This window comes from Salvelinus alpinus, chromosome 31 (genome assembly GCF_045679555.1).
Source record: "Salvelinus alpinus chromosome 31, SLU_Salpinus.1, whole genome shotgun sequence".
Classification (NCBI taxonomy): Eukaryota; Metazoa; Chordata; class Actinopteri; order Salmoniformes; family Salmonidae; genus Salvelinus; species Salvelinus alpinus.
This window is the reverse complement of record NC_092116.1, coordinates 20,564,027-20,591,575: the sequence shown is the minus strand read 5'-3', so window position 1 is coordinate 20,591,575 and position 27,549 is coordinate 20,564,027. Positions and strand designations below refer to the sequence as shown.

The following is a 27,549-nucleotide window of genomic DNA, read 5'->3' as shown; positions in this document are numbered from 1 at the left end:
AGGGAGGTGCAATAAAAAACTCATATTCAGTTCATATTTACCGCTGGGCTTCATTTGAAGTTGTGGTAAACTAGCAACCCTGTCATTGATCTGTATTACTGATATCATTTTTAAAGGCAGTACCAAGAAATTTGGCTTGTCATCGTCATTCAAACATGGCCTGTAGAATTTACTTTAGGTAGGATTCTAGCTAGCTGTAATTATATAGCGATATAAAATATTATCTTTCAGATAAGTTTCATTTGTGATAGTTGGTTAAAGCGAGACAGCAGATAATACATTATTTCTATAATCCTAATATATTATAGAACATCAAATATCATCAAATTATGTGTTATAATAATCATTTCATAATGACAGCTCCTGCCAATTTGACTCTTTTTGAGGGCTCTCTTGGAGCTCCATACTGACAGCTGTGGAAACAACTGTTGTTTTCTGTAAATCTATTTGTATAACCGGTGACAGTGACACTGTTCTCATATTTACATACTGTATCTGCAGCCTGTTGTCCAAGGCAGGTAAATGATGTGGTGAGGTGTATTCAGATGAGGTATTATGTCATTTGATCCTCTTTCATGGTTTTAAAATGAACAAATATGGACCTATGTGTCTGAAAAACTAAACTACTACTACTACTACTACTACTACTACTACCAAGCATGTCCTACAATACATTTGACAAATATTACTGTTTCCCACTGTGTTATTCTAGCATGACTCAACAAAAAGAGAGATGCGTGTCAGTGCATCAATGTCATGTTACTGTTGTCAGATGAAAGAACTCTGTAATGTGTTACATGGAGAAGACATGTTGAGCTCCATCTACCATCTAACTTAAAAGATACTGTCATCAGTTGTCCACATTACACTCATATGATACTGTCTGTGTCTACTGTAGTGTACATCCAATTCACTACATTCCACTAGGTGTCTCATCAGTCCCATTATTTACAATAGTTACGTACATCATCAACAGTGGTAGTAGCAGAGACGTAGGAACAAGCGAGATATCTCAGTAGCTCCTTTTTTGTGCTTCATATACAGTCAGTCTATGAATTAAGCAGATCAGACCCAGCTGCTATTCCATTGGTGTCTATGGGAGAGCCACGCCTTAAAGCTGCAACATGTAACTTTTTGGGCAACCCAACCACATTCACATAGAACTGTGAGTTATAGATCTGTCGTTCTCATTGAAAGCATGTCTAAGAAGTTGTACAGTAGATCTGTTCCATGGGCGCCATTTCTATCCTTCCCGTTCTTAAGTTACATTTTCTCGTCTTTTACTTTCGGTTTTGTACACCAGCTGAAATACAATAGTTTTGGTTACTGAAAATATGTTTCACAGCGGTTTAGATGGTAAAATTATTTCCTGCACTATGCGCTATTTGTTCTCTCACATAAATGGAAATTAGACAAACTATTAGAATTTTTTCATCCTGGAAATGGAGAAGCAATTTCTGAATATTGCACCTTTCAGGATTAAGCAGACCGGAACTGTGACAATTGTTTTTAATGGTAAGCTTTCTGACTGATTCAAAACAAAGGTTGGACTACTTAAGTCAGTTGTTTGTGTCTATGCCTCTCAAGACATAAAATACTGTGCACAAAGACTGTGAAACGTTACACTCGTTTGTCATAGTTACCACAAACCAACAACCCTCCTCAAACAGAGACGAGTTGAGTGGTTATGGTTTGATCCCTTCCTCTTTAGCAGTGAGGGTTTGTGAAGGAGGTCGGTGTGCGTGTGAAGCTGTCTTTTTCCACTGTGGGCAGAGAGAGACATATAGAGAAATGGTTGTAGATGCTGATGAGCAGGCCTATACATGGAAAAAGTGTGTGTTGCTTTTTTGGCAATGTTATTCATTTCTCAAGATATACACACCGTTTACCTCCAGATAGTTACAGATAGTTAGAGTTGGGACCGAAATTATTGACAGCCTTGAAAATGATGAGCAATAATGACTGTTTAAATAAATCATTAAAATTCTGAGATATATTGTATACAAAGCAAGGGGGAATTTATGTAATTTTATACAAATACAATTGCACAGAGAAAGATATTTTGTTTATTAACAAGTAATTTTCTTCTCTCTAAAAGGTCAAAATTATAGACACCCCTAAAGATTCATAAATAAAGTAGTCAAAAGTTTAGTATTTGGTCCCATATTTCTAGCACGCAATGACTCAATGACTATATCAATTTTGTGTTTCAGATTAGTTTGTGCCTAACAGAAATGAATGGTCATTCATATATTGTGTCATTTGGAGTCATTTTGATTATTAATAAGTATAGAATATGTTTCTCAACACTTACATTAATGTGGCTGCTATCACGATTATAGATAATCCTGATTGAATTGTGAATATTGATGAGTGAGAAAGTTACAGAGTGTCAAAGATAATACCCCCGAGACATTAACTTCCGGCGCCGACAGAGATGGCCGCCTCGCTTCGCGTTCCTAGGAAACTATGCATTATTTTGTTTTTTTACATGTTATTTCTTACATTGGTACCCCAAGTAATCTTAGGTTTTATTACATACTGTCACGTTCCTGACCTGTTTTATGTTATTTTTGTATGTGTTTAGTTGGTCAGGGCGTGAGTTGGGGTGGGCATTTTATGTTTTGTGTTTCTATGTTTAGGTCACTTGTAATTAGCCTTATATGGTCGCTCCTACCAGGTGGCGTGGCGAGAATCTGTCTCCGCACCACGTGCTCTCACCACTGGTGTCCCCCAGGGCTCTGTTCTAGGCCCTCTCCTATTCTCGCTATACACCAAGTCACTTGGCTCTGTCATATCCTCACATGGCCTCTCCTATCATTGCTATGCAGACGACACACAATTAATCTTCTCCTTTCCCCCCTCTGATAACCAGGTGGCGAATCGCATCTCTGCATGTCTGGCAGACATATCAGTGTGGATGACGGATCACCACCTCAAGCTGAACCTCGGCAAGACGGAGCTGCTCTTCCTCCCGGGGAAGGACTGCCCGTTCCATGATCTCGCCATCACGGTTGACAACTCCATTGTGTCCTCCTCCCAGAGCGCTAAGAACCTTGGCGTGATCCTGGACAACACCCTGTCGTTCTCAACTCACATCAAGGCGGTGACCCGTTCCTGTAGGTTCATGCTCTACAACATTCGCAAAGTACGACCCTGCCTCACACAGGAAGCGGCGCAGGTCCTAATCCAGGCACTTGTCATCTCCCGTCTGGATTACTGCAACTCGCTGTTGGCTGGGCTCCCTGCCTGTGCCATTAAACCCCTACAACTCATCCAGAACGCCGCAGCCCGTCTGGTGTTCAACCTTCCCAAGTTCTCTCACGTCACCCCGCTCCTCCGCTCTCTCCACTGGCTTCCAGTTAAAGCTCGCATCCGCTACAAGACCATGGTGCTTGCCTACGGAGCTGTGAGGGGAACGGCACCTCCGTATCTTCAGGCTCTGATCAGGCCCTACACCCAAACAAGGGCACTGCGTTCATCCACCTCTGGCCTGCTCGCCTCCCTACCTCTGAGGAAGTACAGTTCCCGCTCAGCCCAGTCAAAACTGTTCGCTGCTCTGGCACCCCAATGGTGGAACAAACTCCCTCACGACGCCAGGTCAGCGGAGTCAATCACCACCTTCCGGAGACACCTGAAACCCCACCTCTTTAAGGAATACCTAGGATAGGATAAAGTATTCCTCCTACCCCCCCCCCTCCCCCTTAAATGAGTTAGATGCACTATTGTAAAGTGGTTGTTCCACTGGATATCATAAGGTGAATGCACCAATTTGTAAGTCGCTCTGGATAAGAGCGTCTGCTAAATGACTTAAATGTAAATGTAAATATGGTTCTCAATCAGAGACAGGTGTTTGACGTTTTCCTCTGATTGAGAACCATATATAGGTTGGCTGTTCACACTGTTTGTTGGTGGGTGATTGTCTTCCGTGTCTGTGTATGTCGCACCACACGGGACTGTTTCGGTTTGTATGTAGTCTGTTCCTGTTCGTGCGTTCTTCGTGTCTATGTAAGTTCTCATGTTTAGGTCAGTCTACGTCGTTTGTTATTTTGTATCATTTCAAGTGTAGTTCGTGTTCGTTTTCGTCTTGTCAATAAATTCATTATGTATTCACAACCCGCTGCATTTTGGTCCTCCGATCCTTCTCTCCTCTCCTCGTCCGAGGAGGAGGAAGATCTAGACACCCGTTACAGAATCAAAAAAAAACAGGACTCGTGGAAATGGGAGGATGTATTGGACGGCAAGGGTTGCTACACATGGGAGGAGATCCGAGCTGGAAGAGATCGCCTCCCATGGGAACAGCTGGAGGCGATTAGGAGAGCTGTCACGACTTCGACCGAGGCAGGCTCTCCTTCCCGTTCGGGTGGCGTTCGGCGGTCTTCGTCACCGGCCTATTAGCTGCCACTGATCTTTTTCTCCCCCTCCCTATGTGTTTATTGGGTGCACCTGTTTTGTATGAGGGCTAATTAGTTGGGGCTTATTAGTCAGCCGGCCCGCACGTTTCTTTGTGCGGGATTGTTTGCTTGTAAGTGGTGGTGTTGATTGTGTGCTACGTGTTTTCTGGACTGTGTTCCTTTTCCCCGTGTCTGGGGTTGGTTAGAGAGTACACCCAGTGTGTTAATAGGGTGGACTAGATGGTCCGTGTTCATTAAAGAACATTCTGTATTTGGCACCTGCTGTTTCCTGCGTGTTGACTCCACACTCCGACACCCAGGCCTTACAGAATCCCGCACCAACAAATGGAGTCAGCAGGAGCAGCAGCCAATCCTCTCCCATCGATAGAGGAACGGGTGCTCCAGCATACCACTGTTCTCCACCGCATTGGAACAGCGATGGATTTGATGATGCAGCGAATGGATCGATGGGAGAGGAGTGGTTTCCTCTCTCCACCTTCGGCTCCTCCAGCCCAGGACTCTTCATTCCTCGGCTCCAGCGCTATCCGTCTGACACTCCCGAGGGATTATGATGGATCGGCGGTGGGGTGCCAGGGGTTCCTACTCCAACTGGAACTGTACCTTGCCGCTGTAAGACCCACTCCCTCGGGAGCGGAGAGGGTGCGTGTCCTCGTCTCCTGCCTCACGGGTCGTGCTCTGGAGTGGGCCAACGCGGTCTGGAATGGCCCAGACTCGGCGAAGGAGCATTACCCAGAATTCACCCGCCGTTTTCGGGCCGTATTTGACCATCCTCCAGAGGGCCGAGCGGCGGGAGAACGACTGTTCCACCTTAGGCAGGAGAAGAGGAGCGCCCAGGATTACGCGCTGGAGTTCCGGACCCTGGCTGCAGGATCTGGGTGGAACGACAGGGCCCTTATTGATCGCTACCGGTGTAGTCTCCGGGAGGACGTCCGCAGGGAGCTAGCATGTCGGGACACCGCTCTTTCTCTGGATGAGCTGATTGACATGTCCATCCGTCTGGACAATCTGCTGGCTGCCCGCGGGCGTTCTGAGAGGGTCCTGTACGTTCCACCACCCAGCCCCTCCGCTCCTATTCCCATGGAGTTGGGAGGGGCTGGGCCGAGGGATACCGGAGGAGGAGGCTCTCCCTGCACCAGCTGTGGTCGGAGAGGACACACGGCCGATCGGTGCTGGGGGGGTCCGTCTGGGAGTCGAGATGGCAGGCGGAACGCTTCTCGATCACCCCAGGTGAGTCAGCACCAAACTCACCCAGAACCCCCTGTTAGTCACATGTTTGTCTTGATTTTTTTCCTGAAATGTTTCCCCTCTTCCCAGCATAGGGCGCTAGTCGATTCAGGCGCAGCTGGGAACTTTATGGATCGCGGACTCGCTCTTAGGTTAAGGGTTCCGCTTGTGCCGATAGATTCTCCCTTTCCCGTGCACTCCCTAGATAGCCGGCCATTAGGGTCAGGGGTGGTCAGGGAGACCACTGTTCCCCTGGACATGGTGACGCAGGGGAATCATAAGGAGCGTATCAGCTTTTATATTATTGATTCACCTGCGTTTCCAGTGGTGCTAGGGATTCCCTGGCTGGCCCGGCACAATCCTAAAATTTCGTGGAGACAGGGGGTTCTCCAGGGGTGGTCAAAGGAGTGTTCTGGAAGGTGTTTGGGAGTTTCCATCGGTGCCACGTCGGTGGAAAGTCCAGACCAGGGTTCCCCGGTGTGCATTCCCCCCGAGTATGCCGATTTGGCAATCGCTTTCAGTAAAAAGAAAGCGACTAAATTACCACCTCATCGACCGGGTAGGGATTGTGCGATAGATCTCCAGGTAGACGCTGCGCTTCCCAAGAGTCACGTGTACCCATTGTCCCAAGAGGAGACGGTGGCTATGGAGACATATGTCACTGAGTCTCTGGGACAGGGGTACATTCGGTCCTCCATCTCACCCGCCTCCTCGAGTTTCTTTTTTGTGAAGAAAAAGGAGGGAGGTTTGCATCCGTGTATTGATTATAGAGGTCTAAATGCCATCACCGTAGGGTTTAGTTACCCACTACCTCTCATTGCTACGGCAATGGAATCATTTCACGGAGCGCAGTTCTTCACAAAATTGGATCTCAGGAGCGCGTATAGTCTGGTGCGTATTCGGAAAGGAGACGAGTGGAAAACCGCATTTAGTACCACATCGGGCCATTATGAGTACTGCGTCATGCCATATGGGTTAAAGAATGCTCCAGCCGTTTTCCAATCCTTTGTAGACGATATTCTCAGGGACCTGCACGGGCAGGGAGTGGTTGTTTATATCGATGACATTCTGATCTATTCAGCCACTCACGCCGCACATGTGTCTCTGGTGCGCAAGGTGCTTGGTAGACTGCTGGAGCATGACCTATATGTCAAGGCTGAGAAGTGTGTGTTCTCTAAACGAGCCGTCTCTTTTCTGGGTTATCGCATTTCCACCTCGGGCGTGGTGGTAGGGAGTGACCGCATTAAGGCCGTGCGTAATTGGCCGACTCCGACCACGGTAAAAGAGGTGCAGCGGTTTTTGGGTTTTGCCAACTACTACCGGAAGTTTATCCGGGGTTTTGGTCAGGTAGCAGCTCCCATTACCTCACTGCCGAAGGGGGGTCCGGTGCGGCTGCAGTGGTCAGCAAAAGCGGACGGAGCTTTCAACAGGTTGAAGGCGCTGTTCACGGATGCGCCCGTGTTGGCGCATCCGGATCCCTCTCTAGCATTCATAGTGGAGGTGGACGCGTCCGAGGCTGGGGTAGGTGCCGTGCTATCACAGCGCTCTGGTACGCCACCAAAACTCCACCCCTGTGCTTTCTTCACGAGGAAGCTCAGTTCAGCGGAGCGTAACTATGATGTGGGGGACCGGGAGTTGTTAGCAGTGGTCAGTGCCCTGAAGGTGTGGAGACACTGGCTTGAGGGGGCTAAGCACCCTTTTCTCATCTGGACCGACCACCAGAATCTGGAGTATATTCGGGCAGCTAGGAGACTGAACCCACGTCAAGCAAGGTGGGCCATGTTCTTTACCCGATTTCAGTTTACGTTAACATATAGACCGGGCTCTCAGAACGTAAAGGCGGATGCACTGTCCCGTTTTTACGATTCGGACGATCGGCCCACCGAACCCACTCCCATCCTTCCCGCCTCAAGGCTGATAGCACCAGTGGTGTGGGAAGTGGACTCGGACATCGAGCGGGCGTTACGGGCGGAACCCGCTCCTCCTCAGTGTCCGGTGGGGCGGAAGTACGTGCCGCTTGGTGTTCGGGACAAATTGATTCGGTGGGCTCACGTTCTACCCTCCTCGGGTCACCCTGGGGTGAAGAGGACGGTGGGGAGTCTTCGGGGGAGGTATTGGTGGCCTACCTTGGCGAGAGACGTTAGGGTTTATGTTTCCTCCTGTTCGGTATGCGCCCAGAGTAAGGCTCCTAGGCACCTTCCTAGAGGGAAGTTACAACCCCTCCCCGTTCCACAACGGCCTTGGTCGCACCTGTCCGTAGATTTTCTGACCGATCTTCCACCGTCTCAGGGAAACACTACGGTACTGGTGATTGTGGATCGGTTCTCGAAGTCCTGTCGTCTCCTCCCGTTGCCCGGTATTCCTACAGCCCTACAGACTGCGGAGGCATTATTCACCCACGTCTTCCGGCACTACGGGGTGCCGGAGGACATCGTTTCTGATCGGGGCCCCCAATTCACGTCCCGAGTATGGAGGGCGTTCATGGAACGTTTGGGGGTCTCGGTCAGCCTGACCTCCGGGTATCACCCTGAGAGTAATGGGCAGGTGGAGAGAGTGAACCAGGAGGTGGGTAGGTTTCTGCGGTCGTATTGCCAGGACCGGCCAGGGGAGTGGGCGAGATACATTCCCTGGGCTGAAATGGCCCAGAACTCACTACGCCACTCCTCTACTAACGTGTCCCCCTTTCACTGTGTATTGGGGTACCAGCCGGTCCTGGCACCATGGCATCCGAGCCAGACCGAGGCTCCTGCGGTGGAGGAATGGGTGCAGCGTTCCAAGGAGACATGGAGGGCCGTCCAGGAATCTCTCCAACAAGCCAGTGGACGGCAGAAGAGGAGCGCTGACCGCCACCGCAGTGAGGCCCCCGTGTTTGTACCGGGGGACAGGGTCTGGCTCTCGACCCGAAACCTGCCCCTCCGCTTGCCCTGCCGGAAGCTGGGTCCGCAGTGTGTAGGGCCCTTCAAAGTCCTGAGGAGAATAAACGAGGTGTGTTATCGATTACAACTCCCTTCCTATTATCGTATTAACCCCTCGTTTCATGTGTCTCTCCTCAGGCCGGTGGTAGCTTGTCCCCTACAGCACGGTGAGGTGCCGGAGGTCCCTCCTCCCCCTCTGGACATCGGGGGGTCCCCGGCGTACACGATACGGGCCATTCTGGACTCGAGACGCCGGGTGAGGGGCCTTCAGTACCTCGTGGACTGGGAGGGGTACGGTCCGGAGGAGAGGTGCTGGGTACCGGTGGGGGACATTTTGGATCCGTCGATGCTGAGGGATTTCCATCGCCTCCATCCGGATCGCCCTGCACCTCGTCCTCCGGGTCGACCTCGAGGCCGGTGTCGGCGCGCTGCGGGAGCCGCGCGTCAGAGGGGGGGTACTGTCACGACTTCGACCGAGGCAGGCTCTCCTTCCCGTGCGGGTGGCGTTCGGCGGTCGTCGTCACCGGCCTATTAGCTGCCACTGATCTTTTTCTCCCCCTCCCTATGTGTTTATTGGGTGCACCTGTTTTGTATGAGGGCTAATTAGTTGGGGCTTATTAGTCAGCCGGCCCGCACGTTTCTTTGTGCGGGATTGTTTGCTTGTAAGTGGTGGTGTTGATTGTGTGCTACGTGTTTTCTGGACTGTGTTCCTTTTCCCCGTGTCTGGGGTTGGTTAGAGAGTACACCCAGTGTGTTAATAGGGTGGACTAGATGGTCCGTGTTCATTAAAGAACATTCTGTATTTGGCACCTGCTGTTTCCTGCGTGTTGACTCCACACTCCGACACCCAGGCCTTACAAGAGCAGAGGCAACCGGAGAGAGGAACCGGAGCTATGAGGGTACACGACTAGCAAGGAAGCCTGTGAGTAAACCCCAAAAACTTATTGGGGGGGGCTTAAAGGGAGAGTGGCGAAGTCAGGTAGGAAACCTGCGCCTACTCCCTGTACTCACCGTGGAGAGCGAGAGTATGGGCAGACACCGTGTTACGCAGTAGAGCGCACGGTGTCTCCTGTACGTGTGCATAGCCCGGTGCGGGTTATTCCACCTCCCCGCACTGGTAGGGCTAGATTGAGCATTGAGCCAAGTGCCATGAAGCCGGCTCTACATATCTGGCCACCAGTGCGTCTCCTCGGGCCGGCTTACATGGCACCAGCCTTACGCATGGTGTCCCCGGTTCGCCTACATAGCCCGGTGCGGGTTATTCCACCTCCCCGCACTGGTCGGGCGACGGGGAGCATTCAACCAGGTAAGGTTGGGCTACCTCGGTGCTCAAGGGAGCCAGTACGCCTGCACAGTCCGGTATTTCCGGCGCCACCTCCCCGCTGCAGGCCAGTACCACCAGTGCCTACACCACGCACCAGGTTTCCAGTGCGTCTCCAGAGCCCTGTTCCTTCTCCACGCACTCTCCCTGTGGTGTGTGTATCCAGCCCAGTGCCTCCAGTTCCGGCACGACGCACCAAGCCTCATGTGCGTCTCCAGAGTCCTGTACGCACTGTTCCTTCACCCCGTACTCGCCCCGATGTGCGTGCCCTCAGCCCGTACCACCAGTTCCGGTACCACGCACCAGGCTTATAGTACGTGTTGAGAGTCCAGTGTGCCCTGTTGTTGTTCCCCGCACTAGCCTGAAGGTGCGTGTCTTTAGCCCGGTACCTCCAGTTCCGGTACCACGCACTAGGCCTACAGTGCGTCTCAGCCGGCCAGAGTCTGCCGTCTGCCCAGCGGCGCCTGAACTGCCCGTCTGCCCAACGACGCCCGAACTGTCCGTCTGCCCAACGCCGTCTGAACTATCCGTCTGCCAAGCGCCGCATGAACTGCCCGTCTGTATTGAGCCTTCAAAGCCGCCCTTCGGTACTGAGCCTTCAAAGCCGCCCGTCTGCCATGAGCCTGCAAAGCCGCCCGTCTGCCATGAGCCTACAGAGCCGTCCGCCAGACAGGAGCCGCTAGAGCCTTCCGCCAGACAGGAGCCGCTAGACCCTTCCGCCCGACAGGAGCCGCCAGAGCCTTCCGCCAGACAGGAGCAGCCAAAGCCTTCCGCCAGACAGGATCAGCCAGAGCCTTCCGCCAGACAGGATCAGCCAGAGCCTTCCGCCAGACAGGATCAGCCAGAGCCTTCCGCCAGACAGGATCAGCCAGAGCCTTCCGCCAGACAGGACCAGCCAGAGCCGTCATCCAGCCATGACCAGCCAGAGCCGTCATCAAGCCATGACCAGCCAGAGCCGTCATCCAGCCATGACCAGCCAGAGCCGTCATCCAGCCATGACCAGCCAGAGCCGTCATCCAGCCATGACCAGCCAGAGCCGTCATCCAGCCATGACCAGCCAGAGCCGTCATCCAGCCATGACCAGCCAGAGCCGTCATCCAGCCAGGATCCGCCAGAGCCGTCATCCAGCCAGGATCCGCCAGAGCCGTCATCCAGCCAGGATCCGCCAGAGCCGTCAACCAGCCAGGATCCGCCAGAGCCGTCATCCAGCCAGGATCCGCCAGAGCCAGCCAGCCAGGATCCGCCAGAGCCAGCCAGCCAGGATCCGCCAGAGCCAGCCAGCCAGGATCCGCCAGAGCCAGCCAGCCAGGATCCGCCAGAGCCAGCCAGCCAGGATCCGCCAGTCATTCTGGTGTTGCCCCTCATTCTGGTGTTGCCCCTCATTCCGGTGTTGCCCCTCATTCCGGTGCTGCTCCTTATCCTGTTGATGCCCCTTAATTTAGGTGGGGTTATTTGGAGGGTGGGCATTGTGAGGGGGATAAAGAAGCGGGGATGTATTATGGTGGGATGGGAACCACGCCCAGAGCCTGAGCCACCACCGTGGACAGATGCCCACCCAGACCCTCCCCTAGACTTTTGGTGGTGCGTCCGGAGTTCGCACCTTGAGGGGGGGGGGGGGTTCTGTCACGTTCCTGACCTGTTTTATGTTATTTTTGTATGTGTTTAGTTGGTCAGGGCGTGAGTTGGGGTGGGCATTTTATGTTTTGTGTTTCTATGTTTAGGTCACTTGTAATTAGCCTTATATGGTTCTCAATCAGAGACAGGTGTTTGACGTTTTCCTCTGATTGAGAACCATATATAGGTTGGCTGTTCACACTGTTTGTTGGTGGGTGATTGTCTTCCGTGTCTGTGTATGTCGCACCACACGGGACTGTTTCGGTTTGTATGTAGTCTGTTCCTGTTCGTGCGTTCTTCGTGTCTATGTAAGTTCTCATGTTTAGGTCAGTCTACGTCGTTTGTTATTTTGTATCATTTCAAGTGTAGTTCGTGTTCGTTTTCGTCTTGTCAATAAATTCATTATGTATTCACAACCCGCTGCATTTTGGTCCTCCGATCCTTCTCTCCTCTTCCTCGTCCGAGGAGGAGGAAGATCTAGACACCCGTTACACATACAGTCGGGAGGAACTACTGAATATAAGAGCAACGTCAACTCACCATCATTATGACCAGGAATATGACTTTCCCGAAGCGGATCCAGTGTTTTGCCTTCCACCCAGGACAATGGATCTGATCTCAGCCGGCGAACCTAAACAACTGGTCAGGCTCCGGAGACGGGCACATCGCGCACCGCTCCCGAGCATACTACTCGCCAATGTCCAGTCTCTTGACAACAAGGTTGATGAAATCCGAGCAAGGGTTGCCTTCCAGAGAGACATCAGAGACTGTAACGTTCTTTGCTTCACAGAAACATGGCTCACTCGAGAGACGCTATCGGAGTCGGTGCAGCCAGCTGGTTTCTTCACGCATCGCGCCGACAGAAACAAGCATCTTTCTGGTAAGAAGAGGGGCGGGGGGTATGCCTTATGATTAACGAGACGGGGTGTGATCATAACAACATACAGGAACTCAAGTCCTTCTGCTCACCTGACTTAGAATTCCTCACAATCAAATGTCGACCGCATTATCTACCAAGGAAATTCTCTTCGATTATAATCACAGCCGCAAGACTGAAAACCACCACCCACAAAACCCAACAGAAAACAGGCTACCTAAATATGGTTCCCAATCAGGGACAACGATTGACAGCTGCCTCTGATTGAGAACCATATCAGGCAAAACACAGAAAACCAACACAGAAATAGAAAACATAGATTACCCACCCAACTCACGCCCTGACCACACTAAAACAAAGAAAATACAAAAGAACTATGGTCAGAACGTGACACAGGGTTGGTAAAACCCTGGATCATTGTTATTCTAACTTCCGCGACGCATAAAAGGCCCTCCCCCACTCTCCTTTCGGAAAAGCTGACCACGACTCCATTTTGTTGCTTCCAGCCTACAGACAGAAACTAAAACAAGAAGCTCCCGCGCTCAGGTCTGTTCAAGGTCTGTTCCGACCAATCTGATTCCACGCTTCAAGACTGCTTCGATCACGTGGATTGGGATATGTTCCGCATTGCGTCCAAAAACAACATTGACGAATACGCTGATTCGGTGAGCGAGTTCATTAGAAAGTGCATTGGTGATGTCGTACCCACAACAACTATTAAAACATTCCCAAACCAGAAACCGTGGATTGATGGCAGCATTCGCGTGAAACTGAAAGCGCGAACCACTTCTTTTAACCAGGGCAAGGTGACCGGAAACATGACCGAATACAAACAGTGTAGCTATTCCCTCCGCAAGGCAATCAAACAAGCTAAGCGTCAGTATAGAGACAAAGTAGAGTTGCAATTCAACGGCTCAGACACAAGAGGTATGTGGCAGGGTCTACAGTCAATCACTGATTACAAATTTCCCAGACAGACTAAATAACTTCTTTGCTCGCTTTGAGGTAAATACAGTGCCACTGACATTGCCCGCTACCAAAACCTGCGGACTCTCCTTCACTGCAGCCGACGAGAGTAAAACCTTTAAACGTGTTAACCCTCGCAAGGCTACAGGCCCAGACGGCATCCCCAGCCGCGTCCTCAGAGCATGAATAGACCAGCTGGCTGGTGTGTTTACGGACATATTCAATCAATCCTTATCCCAGTCTGCTGTTCCCACATGCTTCAAGAGGGCCACCATTGTTCCTGTTCCCAAGAAAGCTAAGGTAACTGAGCTAAACGACTACCGCCCCGTAGCACTCACTTCCGTCATCATGAAGTGCTTTGAGAGACTAGTCAAGGACCATATCACCTCCACCCTACCTGACACCCTAGACACACTCCAATTTGCTTACCGCCCCAATAGATCCACAGACAACACAATCGCAACCACACTGCACACTGCCCTAACCCATCTGGACAAGAGGAATACTTATGTGAGAATGCTGTTCATCGACTACAGCTCAGCATTTAACACCATAGTACCCTCCAAACTCGTCATCAAGCTCGAGACCCTGGGTCTCGACCCCGCCCTGTGCAACTGGGTACTGGACTTCCTGTCGGGCCACATCCAGGTGGTGAGGGTAGGTAACAACATCTCCACCCCGCTGATCCTCAACACTGGGGCCACACAAGGGTGCGTTCTGAGCCCTCTCCTGTACTCCCTGTTCACCCACAACTGCGTGGCCATGCACGCCTCCAACTCAATCATCAAGTTTGCGGACGACACTACAGTGGTTGGCTTAATTACCAACAACGACGAGACGGCCTACAGGGAGGAGGTGAGGACCCTCAGAGTGTGGTGTCAGGAAAATAACCTCACACTCAATGTCAACAAAACAAAGGACATGATTGTGGACTTCAGGAAACAGCAGAGGGAGCACCCCCCCTATCCACATTGACGGGACAGTAGTGGAGAGGGTAGTAAGTTTTAAGTTCCTCGGCGTACACATCACGGACAAACTGAATTGGTCCACCCACACAGACAGCATTGTGAAGAAGGCTGAAGAAACCTCAGGAGGCTGAAGAAATTCGGCTTGTCACCAAAAGCACTCACAAACAGATGCACAATCGAGAGCATCCTGTCGGGCTGTATCACCGCCTGGTACGGCAACTGCTCCGCCCACAACCGTAAGGCTCTCCAGTGGGTAGTGAGGTCTGCACAACGCATCACCGGGGGCAAACTACCTGCCCTCCAGGACACCTACACCACCCGATGTCACAGGAAGGCCATAAAGATCATCAAGGACAACAACCACCCGAGCCACTGCCTGTTCACCCCGTTATCATCCAGAAGGCGAGGTCAGTACAGGTGCATCAAAGCAGGGACCGAGAGACTGAAAAACAGCTTCTATCTCAAGGCCATCAGACTGTTAAACAGCCACCACTAACATTTAGTGGCTGCTGCCAACATACTGACTCAACTCCAGCCACTTTAATAATGGGAATTGATGGAAATTAATGTAAAAATTTATTTTTTTAATTTTTTATTTTTTATTTCACCTTTATTTAACCAGGTAGGCTAGTTGAGAACAAGTTCTCATTTGCAACTGCGACCTGGCCAAGATAAAGCATAGCAGTGTGAACAGACAACACAGAGTTACACATGGAGTAAACAATAAACAAGTCAATAACATGGTAGAAAAAAAAAGGGAATCTATATACAATGTGTGCAAAAGGCATGAGGTAGGCAATAAATCGAATAATTACAATTTAGCAGATTAACACTGGAGTGATAAATCATCAGATGATCATGTGCAAGAAGAGATACTGGTGTGCAGAAGAGCAGAAAAGTAAATAAATAAAAGCAGTATGGGGGGTGAGGTAGGTAAATTGGGTGGGTAGTTTACAGATGGACTATGTACAGCTGCAGCGATCGGTTAGCTGCTCGGATAGCAGATTTTTAAAGTTGTTGAGGGAGATAAAAGTCTCCAACTTCAGAGATTTTTGCAATTCGTTCCAGTCGCAGGCAGCAGAGAACTGGAAGGAAAGGCGTCCAAATGAGGTTTTGGCTTTAGGGATGATCAGTGAGATACACCTGCTGGAGCGCGTGCTGCGGGTGGGTGTAGCCATCGTGACCAGTGAACTGAGATAAGGCGGCACTTTACCTAGCATAGCCTTGTAGATGACCTGGAGCCAGTGGGTCTGACGACGAACATGTAGCGAGGGCCAGCCGACTAGGGCATACAGGTCGCAGTGGTGGGTCGTATAAGGTGCTTTAGTAACAAAACGAATGGCACTGTGATAAACTGCATCCAGTTTGCTGAGTAGAGTATTGGAAGCTATTTTGTAGATGACATCGCCGAAGTCGAGGATCGGTAGGATAGTCAGTTTTACTAGGGTAAGTTTGGCGGCGTGAGTGAAGGAGGCTTTGTTGCGGAATAGAAAGCCGATTCTTGATTTGATTTTGGATTGGAGATGTTTGATATGAGTCTGGAAGGAGAGTTTGCAGTCTAGCCAGACACCTAGGTACTTATAGGTATCACTAGCCACTTTAAACAATGGCACTTAATATAATGTTTACATACCCTACATTACTCATCTCATATATATATGTATGTACTGTACTCTATATCATCTACTGCATCTTGTCATCTTTATGTAATACATGTATCACTAGCCACTTTAAACTATGCTACTTTATGTTTATATACCCTACATTACTCATCTCATATGTATATGTATATACTGTACTCTACCATCTACTGCATCTTGCCTATGCCGTTCTGTACCATCACTCATTCATATATCTTTATGTACATATACTTTATCCCTTTACACTTGTGTGTATAAGGTAGTAGTTGTGGAATTGTTAGATTACTTGTTGGTTATTACTGCATTGTCGGAACTAGAAGCACAAGCATTTCACTACACTCGCATTAACATCTGCTAACCATGTGTATGTGACAAATACAATTTGATTTGATTTGATTAGGTAAAGGTGACTCCAAAATGACAAAATACATTACTTACCATTCATTTCTATTGAGCATAAAATAATCTGAAACACAACCAAAACGAACAATCATTTTGACTTCTACCTTTTTGAGAATTTGTTTTTTTATTCTTCTTCAGGCTAGGGTCTATTTTTCTCCATTACCGCCTGACTGACGTGCCCAAAGTAAACTGCCTGTTGCTCAGGCCCTGAAGCCAGGATATGCATATAATTGGTACCATTGGAAAGAAAACGCTCGGTAGTTTGTAGAAATGTTAGATATAGATATGGTAGGAGAAAATCTAAAGAACAACCAACCAGAATTTTTTTTTTGAGAGCCCATGCACTTCCATTAGAACGTATAGGGAAAATATTTAATCTAGCTCCCAGTATGCAATTCTTATGGTTTCCACTGGAAGTCAGTAGTCTTTGTTCAAGGTTTCAGGCTTGTTTCTTCCCAAACGAAGAAGAATTATGAGCTTTAATACTGGGATACAGACTTGGAAATCAATCTGTGCGTGTGTGATGAAGAGGATGCGCACCTGCTAATATCATTTTCCTATTGAACATACTTCTTTCCGTATGAAATATTATAGTTTAATTACATTTTAGGGTACCTGTGGAATTGAATAGAATAGAATAGAAACGTATTTTGACTTGTTTTAACAAAGTTTAGCGGTAGATTTTTGGATTCCTTTCTCTGCATGTTGAGCGAGTGGATTACTCAAATCAATGGCGCCAACTAAACTGACTTTTTGGGCTATAAAGAAGCATTTTATCTAACAAAACAACACTACATGTTGTAGCTGGGGCCCTTTGGATGAAAAATCAGAGGAAGATTTTCAAAAAGTAAGTGAATATTTAATCGCTATTTGAAAAATATTTTGATGTGGGGCACCATTCTCAAACAATCGCATGGAATGCTTTCGCTGTAAAGTCTATTGTAAATCAGACAGTGCAGTTAGATTAACAGGAATTTAAGCTTTTAACCGATATAAATATGTTCCTACATACTTAATATACACAATTTTTATGATTATTTATTTGAATTGCGCTCCCTCCAGTTTCACCTAAACACAATCTCTTCTCTGAGCAATCATTTATAAAACAATTTCCCAATTTGTTGGGGGGGAGCACACAATATACAGTGCCTTCAGAAGATATTCACACCCCTTGACTTTTTCCACATTTTGTTGTGTTACAGCCTGAATTTAAAATTGATTAAATTGTTATTTTTTGTCATTGGCCTACACACAATCCTCGAAATGTCAAAGTGAAATTCTGTTTTTCTAAAGATTTACAAATTAATAAAAATGAAATCTGAAATGTCTTATAAGTGTCTTATATATGCCAATAAGTATTCAACCCCTTTTTTATTGCAAGCCTAAATAAATGATGGCGTAAATGTGCTTATCAATGACTTTTAATGACTACTTCATCTCTGTACCCCACACATACTGTCACACCCTGATCTGTTTCACCTGTCTTTGTGCTTGTCTCCACACCCCTCCAGGTGTTGCCCATCTTCCTCATTATCCCCAGTATTTCTCTGTTTGTCTGTTGCCAGTTTGTCTTCATTTGTCAGGTCTTTCCAGCATGTTTTCCCATCTACCTGATTTCTCAAGTTCTGTTTACTAGTTTCCCCAGTTCTGACCATTCTGCCTGCCCTGACCCCGAGCCTGCCTGCCGTTCTGTACCTGCCTGACTCTGACCTGTTAAGAACCTCTGCCTGTCCAGACCCCGAGCCTGCCTGCTGTTCTGTACCTTATTGATTCTGCCCTGGATTACGGACCTCTGCCTGCCTTTGACCTGTCTTTTGCCTAACCCCTGTTCAGGTCAATAAACTTCTGTGAATCTAGCTGTCTGCATCTGGGTCTTATCCTGAGTTCTGAAACATACAATTATCTGTAACGGAGGTTTTCCAATGCCTAGCAAAGAAGGGTACCTATTGGTAGATGGCTAAAAAAAAGCAGATATTGAATATCCCTTTGAGCATGGTGAAGCTTCTAATTACACTTTGGATGGTGTATCTATACACCTAGTCACTACAAAGACACAGGCGTCCTTCCTATCTCAGTTGCCGGACAGGAAGGAAACTGCTCAGGGATTTCACCATGAGGCCAATGGTGACTTTAAAACAGTTACAGAGTTTAATGGCTGTGATAGGAGAAAACTGAGGATGGATCAACAACATTGTAGTTACTCCACAATACTAACCTAATTGACAAAGTGAAAAGAAGAAAGCCTGTACGGAATAAAAAAGCAATATCCTAGAGAAAAACCTGGTTCAGTCTGCTTTCCAGAGATTAATTCACCTTTCAGCAGGACAATAACCTAAAACACAATACTAATCTACACTTGAGTTGCTTACCAAGAAGACAGTGAATGTTCCTGAGTGGCTGAGTTACAGTTTTTTCATATATCTACTTGGAAATCTATGGCAAGACCTGAAAATGGTTGTCTAACAACAACCAATTTGACAGAGCTCGAAGAATTTTTAATAGAATAATGGGTAAATGTTGCACAATCCAGGTGTGGAAACTATTAGCTATTTACCTAGAAAGTAAAAAAATTCAAAAATATTAGTAATTATAATAATTAAATTAAAACAATTGGCTCAGGGGTGTGAATACCTATTTAAATGAGATATGTCTGTATTTATTTTTCAGCAAATGTGTAAACATTTCTAAAAACATATTTTCACTTTGTCATTATGGGGTACTGTTTGTAGATGGGTGAGAAAAAAGAAATTAAATCCATTTTGAAGGTAACACTACAAAATGTGGAATAAGTGAAGGGGTATGACTACTTTCTGAAGGCACTGTAAACCCTTGATGGTTGCTAGGCAGCGCCAGTTAAACATCCTCCTGCGAGTTCTTATCTTTGAGGCATGTCACTTCTCCCATCTTTTAACATAGCCCACCACTAAGCACGCACTGTTTTCTTAACCACAACTGGATGGATCCATAAAGAATTACTGTGAGAATAAAAATCACTGAACCTAGAAAATATTGGAATAAAGTAGACTAATGCAATAGAAGTCATGTATCCAATTGTTGCTTACTGAAACCTCCTAAGTCATCCAATCATGATAATACATTTGAAGCAATAGCCTACCCGTGTGTATTCAACTAGATGACAACTTAAGCACCGTTTTGATTGGGACAGCGCCATCGCACTGTGGGGACTCCGATTTGAGTTTTTACTGAATCTCCATTTGGATATTGGTTAGGCTACAGTTAGGCTGTGGAAATGTTAGCTAAGTTGATGTGAGTGCTGCCCATGATCATGTTGTCTAGTTGGCTCATTTATTAGAAACTTTAGCCAGCATGTTATGTAGTTTAACATGTGTAGACTAGTCCTACTCCTGACCTAAAGCCTGTGACTTCACTGACTTGTCTTTATCAATGGGATTTTGTTTCACTGATTCTCCATCTGTAGGCTATTTAGTTCATCTGGTGTCTGGCTGGGGAAATAAGGGAAGGTGGTATAGCTCATCTATTCGGTTGATCATCTATCACTGATCAGAAACATTTAGCATGATTGCAAAATAGCACTTTTTTATATGACAGAGGTTCCATATGTTCCCGTGACGCAAGTTGTGTGGGAAAAAATATTATTTCTGTTTTATTCTGTTGTATTCCATTAAAATCTTATTACCAAATATATGTGTGTTGACTGTGATCGGGGTAGGTGTGTCTTGAATGCTTAATGAACAAAATAATGAAGTTTGGACCTAACATAATTCAACTCTAAATATGTCATTCTATTGGTTTTACAATACATTTTTATTAGTCTTATAAGTTTACTTAAGACCTGCCTAAACAAATGAATAATGGATGTATTGTTGATGGTGTATATTCAATGGATCTATTAATCAAGAAACCCACCCACATCCGCACAACACCTCTCTCTCTCTCTCAAAATGTCATTAGTTAATATACCATTACCATTATTAGTAAATCAGACAAATTATGCTGCGCTCTGCCTATTGGCTACTTAACTTATTCAAGGCCGTCTCAAAATACAACACTGCCCCTTTAAGATAAAAATAGCTCTTTACCTGACTCCTTTTTCAAAGAGGGCTAGAAATGTACACATGTTGTGCTCTTGTAGGAAGCCACCACTCCCCCATTGTTGACTAGAAATGAGTTATAACTGGGCTAATAACTCACTAACCAGCAAAGAATATGAACAGATGTGCACACATTGCCACATGTCGCTTTCACCTTGAGCTCAAAACAAGCTCATCTACTTGCGACCTCTCATACAGTCCAGTTCAAAGTGAATGGCTCAGATCCATATGGCAATGGCTATTTGCATAATATGCCTATTGCAGCTCTGATTGGTTATGTGGTCTGTGTAGAGTACTGTCCTCTGCCTACAGGAACATCTCTAACACGGTTAGTTTTGCATACTAAGTCTTGCATAGATTGTTTTGTTTTGATATGTTATATTGAAAGTGGCTAATATTGTGTTGATTCGATCACAATTCCCACTGTAGCGCGCAACGTTGATAGTGTTACCTAAAGGAGAAAACTGTGAAGTTCAATCTAGTTGATATTTCATCTGCACATGGCAGTTCCCCTGGTCCGCATGTGCGCGCAGCTTAGAGGGGACATTGCCGGTGTGGCAGTTCCCCTGGTCCGCATGTGCGCGCAGCTTAGAGGGGACATTGTCGGTGTGGCAGTTCCCCTGGTCCGCATGTGCGCGCAGCTTAGAGGGGACATTGTCTGTGTGGCAGTTCCCCTGGTCCGCATGTGCGCAGTTTAGAGGGTTTGCTGGTCTGTATGTAAATCCCAAATAAAAGTGACAATATTACCTACTGAAGTCAGATCATACTTTTGAAAGATTGGTGCTCTGACTGCATTTGTCTTCATATAACTGTTTCCACAGCTCTGCCCACGGCCTCAGTGAAGATAGTCACTCCACAGGGTCTCCTCTACCCTGGAGAGACAGTCACTCTGCAGCGTGACATATCAGACTACACAGACTGGACGTACCGCTGGTTCAGATACAATAAAGAGCCTCCCATTCAGACCAGAAAAACCATCACCATCTCTCTCCCTGACCAGGCTGGTCAGTACCAGTGTGTTGGGATGAGGAGAGGTCGGCCCCAGAAGTCATATCACAGCTCAGCTCTCCCCATCATCATCACTGGTGAGCTCATTGTTTGTCTTCAATCTGGACTATGTAAATTCAGAGCCAATGAGGGTTAATCTAAATACAGATATATACACTGTAAATTCTAACTGTATGGAGTCAACATAACCATATGTAAAATATACTTTTTATCACAACGTTTCAGCATCAGCTGAATTACCACGTAGGTATCAAGATGTTTTGTGCTCTATTTTCACCACTCTGCACAAAGCTACACTGACTGTAAAACCCAACCCTGTGTTCCCTGGAGAGACAGTTACTCTGACGTGTTCAGTAGGGTCTGACAGTATCTGTAACTATCAGTGGTACAAAGACAGGAATGATAATGTAGTGTCCCAGTCTGGTTACAGTAACATTGGAGTCTCTCACATCAGTAGAGCTGATGAGTCTGACCAGGGTCAGTACTGGTGTGAAGGGAACAGAGTGTCTAGACCCACATCTTCACAACCAAGTAATGCTATTACTCTCACTGTAAAAGGTAAATTACTTTGTTCTGTTCTCTCTCTTGTCATGCAGAAAGATAGACACTGTTGTTTCTGAGTCAATCATGTAGACATTTTCTGTGTGTCTGTAGACTATTCTGCCTCACTGAATTTATGATCAGTTACCCATCAAGAGGACATATCATGCAGCAGATCAGATCCATGTTTTCCAGATGCATCAAACACGTTTCTTGATTCCAACAGATAGTCGTCCGACAGCTACACTGAGTTCTGACAAAGAGGACGTGTTCACAGGAGACAGTGTGACACTGATCTGTACTGTAGAGTATTCTGGATGGAGGTTTTACTGGTACAGACACAGACCAGACTCTACACCAGAATAGCTGTACATTATTCTGGATATTATTCTGTTTATTATTCTGTTTATTATTCTGGATATTATTCTGTTTATCATTCTGGATATTATTCTGTTTATTATTCTGGATATTATTCTGTTTATTATTCTGGATTGTCACGCCCTGACCTTAGTTATCTTTGTTTTCTTTATTATTTTGGTTAGGTCAGGGTGTGACGAGGGTGGTTGGTTTAGTTTTTGTATTGTCTATGTGTTTTTGTCCTGTCTAGGGTTTTTGTATATCTATGGGGTTTTGTATATCTAGGGGTGTTTTTTTTGGCAGGAGAGGATCGTCTACCATGGAGGCGGGTGGAAACAATGCAGGAGGAACGGCGAAGTAAGAGAGGACAGCAACGACGTCGGGAGGTAGGCCACAGGAGCGGTCGGCGAAGAGCAGTCGGCGAAGTTGAGGGGTGAGTCTGAGATGGTCGAGGAGTTATTGGACAGATTGGAGGAGAGTGAATGGAGGGGAGATTATGAGACATTCGAGGAGTTGTTGATGAAATTGGAGGAGAGTGAAGAGAGAGAGCTGTTGGTTTGGTGTAGTATGCACAGCATTCGCTCTGAGGAGCGTGTTAGCTGTCCGATGCCACCTGTGTCAGTTCCTCGTACTCATCCTGAAACATGTGTTAAAGTTCCGGAACAATTGATGCCGGCTATACACACCAGGTCTCCAGTGTACCTTCACAACCCGGTGTGTCCTGTTCCTGTTCCTGCTCCTCGCACTCGCCCTGAGGTACGTGTCCCCAGCCCGGTACCACCAGTGCCGGCACCACGCACCAGGCCTCCAGTGCGCCTCCAGGGTCCAGTACGCCCTGTTCCTGCTCCTCGCACTCGCCCTGAGGTGCGTGTCCCCAGCCCGGTACCACCAGTGCCGGCACCACGCACCAGGCCTATAGTGCGCCTCGGCAGTCCAGTACGCCCTGTTCCTCCTCCCGCACTCGCTCAGAGGTACGTGTCCCCAGCCCGGTACCACCAGTGCAGGCACCACGCACCAGGCCTCCAGTGCGCCTCGGCAGTCCAGTACGCCCTGTTCCTGCTCCTCGCACTCGCCCTGAGGTGCGTGTCCCCAGCCCGGGACCACCACTGCGCCTCGGCAGTCCAGTACAACCCCCTGTAAGGGGGTTGTACTGGATGCTGTCAAATGCTATTGACAGTTGTACAGGTGTAGGATCTTAATTTGACCAGTTTCTCACATAAGGAAAGTAATCCTGCAGCAAAAGGAAATCTGAACTATTGTGTGTATAATAACTAATGGACATTTTTGCAGGGCTTGATACATTGGTAGTTAGGCAAAATCAAGTCTAGAATTCTAGAATCCTCTTTAATACAGTGTGATCAAATTAAGATCCTACACCTGTATTAAACTTATGGAACTAATGCTCTGATATCAAAGTATGCTGTACCTATTTAAAGTAAACCTCTAAAAAACATGTTGTGTGGTGATATGTTACAGGTCCTTGAGGGAGATGGAAGGACACACCATTAGAGGAGGAGCAGGAGAAACCTGTGAACGTGGATTATACACACACATGCGCACACACATACACACATACAAACAAAATCACACGCGCGCACACACACACACAATAATACATTGTAAAAAATTTTTTTTTTGTTAAACACATATTTTATTGAATCATGGTTTAATTGTGTATAACTGCAACAGCTTTTTAAACAATGATATGGTGTTATGATGATGGATCTCATCTGCAGCTACAGCAATTGTATCTGTATTGTATTGTTGCTTTTTAAATTTGAGTCATTTAGCAGATGCTCTTATCCTGAGTGATTTACACGAGCAATTAGGGTTAAATGCATTGAGGTACAGACACATTTTTCACTTAGTCAGTTCGGGGATTCAAACCAGCAACATTTTGGTTGCTCCTAACCACTAGGCTAGCTGTTGCCCTAGTTTAGATTATATATTTTATTTCAATACATAGCAGCTAAAAACGGAATTGCTTATAGAAGCACAAACAAAAAACATCAACAAATCTATAAATTGTGAGTAATGGAACTGGAAGAGATGATGAATGATCAGGGAAGCAGCATTGATGGTCTGATGATACTATGAACAGAGGAGGGAGCCGGTCAGAATAGAAAGACAGTCAGTGTCCGTAGCCTCAGCAGAGCACCATGCTGTCCCCTCATGTCCTCTGTGCTCTGGGCTGGTGATGGTTAGCTTAGCTGGCTAGCCACTCCTCTCCACTAACTCTATGTAACTCCCACTAGAAGAATAACATTAGCAGTCAGAGTATCTTATCCACTAGTCCCAGCTATCTCCTCATGCAGTCCTGTCACTTCTTCTGCTTCTCTCCAAGCCAGTGTTGTGGCATTCTAGTCCATTCAAATCAAAAGTCTCCAAGCTAGCAAGTAAGCCAAGAAACTGGCACAGTCGAACTTAAAATTCAATTATTATTCACGGATTCTGAAAAAGCAATCAAAAAGCTGATAAACATTGCAATACGAAAATACTTGAAGGCCCAGCGCAGTCGAAAACGTGATTTCCTGTGATAGTTATATATACGTATATATATCCACCCTATGAGGTTGGAATAATACTGTGAAAATGATAATACCCTTTTAGTGTTAGATGTTTGAAAGGACTGCCTGATATTTCAGCCTGTTTTGGTGGTATGACGTTTTGGCCTACCTGGTGACATCACCAATTTAGTTTTCCCCTCCCCACTCAGACCACTAACAGTCAGTCCTAGCAACATTGTTGCTTGGGAAATCACTCTTTGCTAAGAAACTATAAGGTACTTAATTGTTACCCAGAAATGATTTGGTATTAAGATAAAATCAGTGACATTGGACCGGTAAAAAACAACTAAATATGATTATATGTAAAAAATTAAATAAAATGATGGGCGCGATCATCCATGGCTGCCATAGCGGTGCCATCATGGCAATTAAAGGACCTTGCACTATACTTTAACATTAAACTACTGTTGTTCTAAAACCATCACACACAAATACCTTGTGGTTTTTTAATTTTGTGACATGTGATTGCAAAGGGGTCTTCCAAGAACATGATGGGGTCAACTTGGGGTCATGATAGGGGCTGCACCAAATGTTTGATGTATTATAATAATTGATTATGCTTATGTTGTATTAATAGAAGGGGAAGGGCTATAAGACTCCTCCCCCACTACATTTATAGGGTCCTGGACTACAGATTAGCAATATACATATTCATTATAAGGTTTAATATTGTTCCCCAGTTCATTTATAGTCTTTGCTTCTTATAAGAAATGGTCTGAGAGATGTGTGAGTTATTGCAGTCAAAACAGGGTGTCTGTGAGAAAGCGCCTCAAGGCTAAAAGAGATTCATAGACACAGAACCCTGCAGGGGAGTGAAAGAGATAAGAGACTAGTCAGACATACCACTATAGAGCAACTAGGAGAGTGGAAGATTATTGCTGAGTCCTTAGAAAACACTGGAACTATTGTCTCTCCTGCAAGTTTGTAAAACTGTATATGCATGGTCTTGGTCTCATGAGTAGAAGGTTTTGACATAGGCAGTTACATCACTAGGGGTTGACTGCAAGCATATTAAAAGCAACTTGGACTTTTCCTATTTTGCAGAACTCAGGACAGACATCAGTTGTATGTTTGATGTTTGATCTTTGACTTCTGTCTACAGCTGTATTTTGATTAAAAATTTTATGATTTATAAGTGCACATTTTGAACATTTTGAACAACCAACAAACGCAAGGTCAGACTCATAAGATTGGGTGTGGTATCTACATGGAAATAGTATCAATATTTCCATTACTGTGTTACATTCCATGTATAAACTACCTGACCAGGTCTTGCTCATAGCCACACCATCCTACAGACAAGGTCACCGTGATTAATGACAGTGTCCCTTCATGGTTGGTAAGGCCACTGTTCCTGTTAGGGGAATGCTGTGTCTATGTGTTTATATCCAACACAATCTCACACTAAATTAGTGCAAATATGTACTAAAAGTATTTCAGCAGATTTTGTGTGTTTTTGTGCATTTTTGTGTGGCGCAATTCATGTGAAAATACATTTTGTGCGACTTAATTCATAGAAAAATAAATTTTTGGGCGGACAATCTTCGGAACAGCCTTTCGAAAGTTTTGGGAGCAATGCATTGTGGAAAATTGTGTTCTACACTGCCTTTTTTTGTGTCCCATATTTATTGATATAAAAATACAAATGTGTTAACAACCCAATATTGTTAATCAACCAGGTTGTCACCGAAATACTTATAATATAATAGTAGACTTATGTTTTTAAATGTTTTATTATTAATATCAATACTGTTTTCTATGCTTGTTTTCGCTTAATATTTTATGAGGGTTGCCAGATTGGAGTAAAAAATCGCTTTTGTCAGGTTTTTGTGTGGTATCGTAATTCGTAGAAAAAGACACACATTTTCGTGCAACTTCATTCATAGGAAAAAACATTTTTGGGGGGCAAACTTCGGAACAGTCTTTTGAAAGTTATTAGAGCAATGCATGATGAGCAATGGTGTTCTACACTGCCTTTTTTTGTAGGCAACATTAGGCCTACGCGATTTTCTTCATAACGCATTTCATATTCCGTGGAGCTTACATTACACAATCTTCTTAAATGCATTGAGTACAAGTCTCCACTTTTTCATGGATGTTACACCATTTCTTTCATAATGCATTTTATACAAAGCTATGTTGAATTTATGAAGGTTATCAGATTGTAAAAAAAATACAGATCTTTTTTTTGTGGTATCGATTAAGGTATTTGATTGGGGAATGGGGATACCTTTTATGATGGGAAATTATAATACACACCACCTCTGGGGAATAACATGTTGGGCAAAGTGATATAGGAGAGTCTGACAAAAAAGTATTCGCCAATGAGAACCAAGAGCAGCCTAGCTTTGTCCTTCATGATTGGGAAAGGCCTAGATTCTAGGCTGTAGAAAATCCTACATCCATCACATCAAATCAGAACGGGATGGATCAACAGTGATTCATATTACTGGTTTGCATCCCAAAAAATTATAGTATTTCTTTTTGCTTCATAACACACTTACATCATTTGTCTACCCATATGATGTGGATTTTGTCGGGTTATTAGATATATAAGCTTCAGTAACAAACTAACAACATGGTTGAAATAACACTTTAAACAGGTAGTTTGTAAATGTGTAGAATGTGTTTGTTTTGGGTCAACACTGGTAAGTTAACTTAT

General features: G+C 46.1%; 1 protein-coding gene across 5 annotated transcripts; it reads left to right on the top strand.

The window, feature by feature from the left end:
• Positions 1 to 1,278: 1,278 nt before the first annotated feature.
• On the top strand, positions 1,279 to 26,331 carry LOC139561090 (uncharacterized). Of its 5 annotated transcripts, none has more exons than XM_071377935.1 (5): positions 1,279 to 1,515; positions 21,237 to 21,500; positions 22,624 to 22,753; positions 23,091 to 23,399; positions 23,797 to 26,331. In XM_071377935.1, the coding sequence occupies exons 1-5, from the start codon at positions 1,443 to 1,445 to the stop codon at positions 23,960 to 23,962; spliced, it is 942 nt and encodes a 313-aa protein (XP_071234036.1). In that variant the 5' UTR covers positions 1,279 to 1,442; the 3' UTR covers positions 23,963 to 26,331. The 5 variants fall into 5 exon arrangements, 3 of the variants coding, with proteins under 3 accessions (XP_071234036.1, XP_071234035.1, XP_071234037.1); XM_071377934.1 differs by having other exon boundaries at positions 23,010 to 23,399; XR_011672049.1 differs by having other exon boundaries at positions 22,078 to 23,399.
• The last annotated feature ends 1,218 nt before the right edge of the window (positions 26,332 to 27,549 follow it).

What these genes read in the sequence shown, in the direction of transcription:
- LOC139561090 (XM_071377934.1), top strand. Translation starts at nt 1,443, where the DNA reads ATGGAGAAGCAATTTCTGAATATTGCACCTTTCAGGATTAAGCAGACC. An exon ending in TGTGACAATTGTTTTTAATG is followed by an intron (nt 1,516 to 21,236) that starts GTAAGCTTTCTG and finishes CTGTTTCCACAG; the next exon opens with CTCTGCCCACGGCCTCAGTG. An exon ending in GCAGTCGGCGAAGTTGAGGG is followed by an intron (nt 22,754 to 23,009) that starts GTGAGTCTGAGA and finishes TATACACACCAG; the next exon opens with GTCTCCAGTGTACCTTCACA.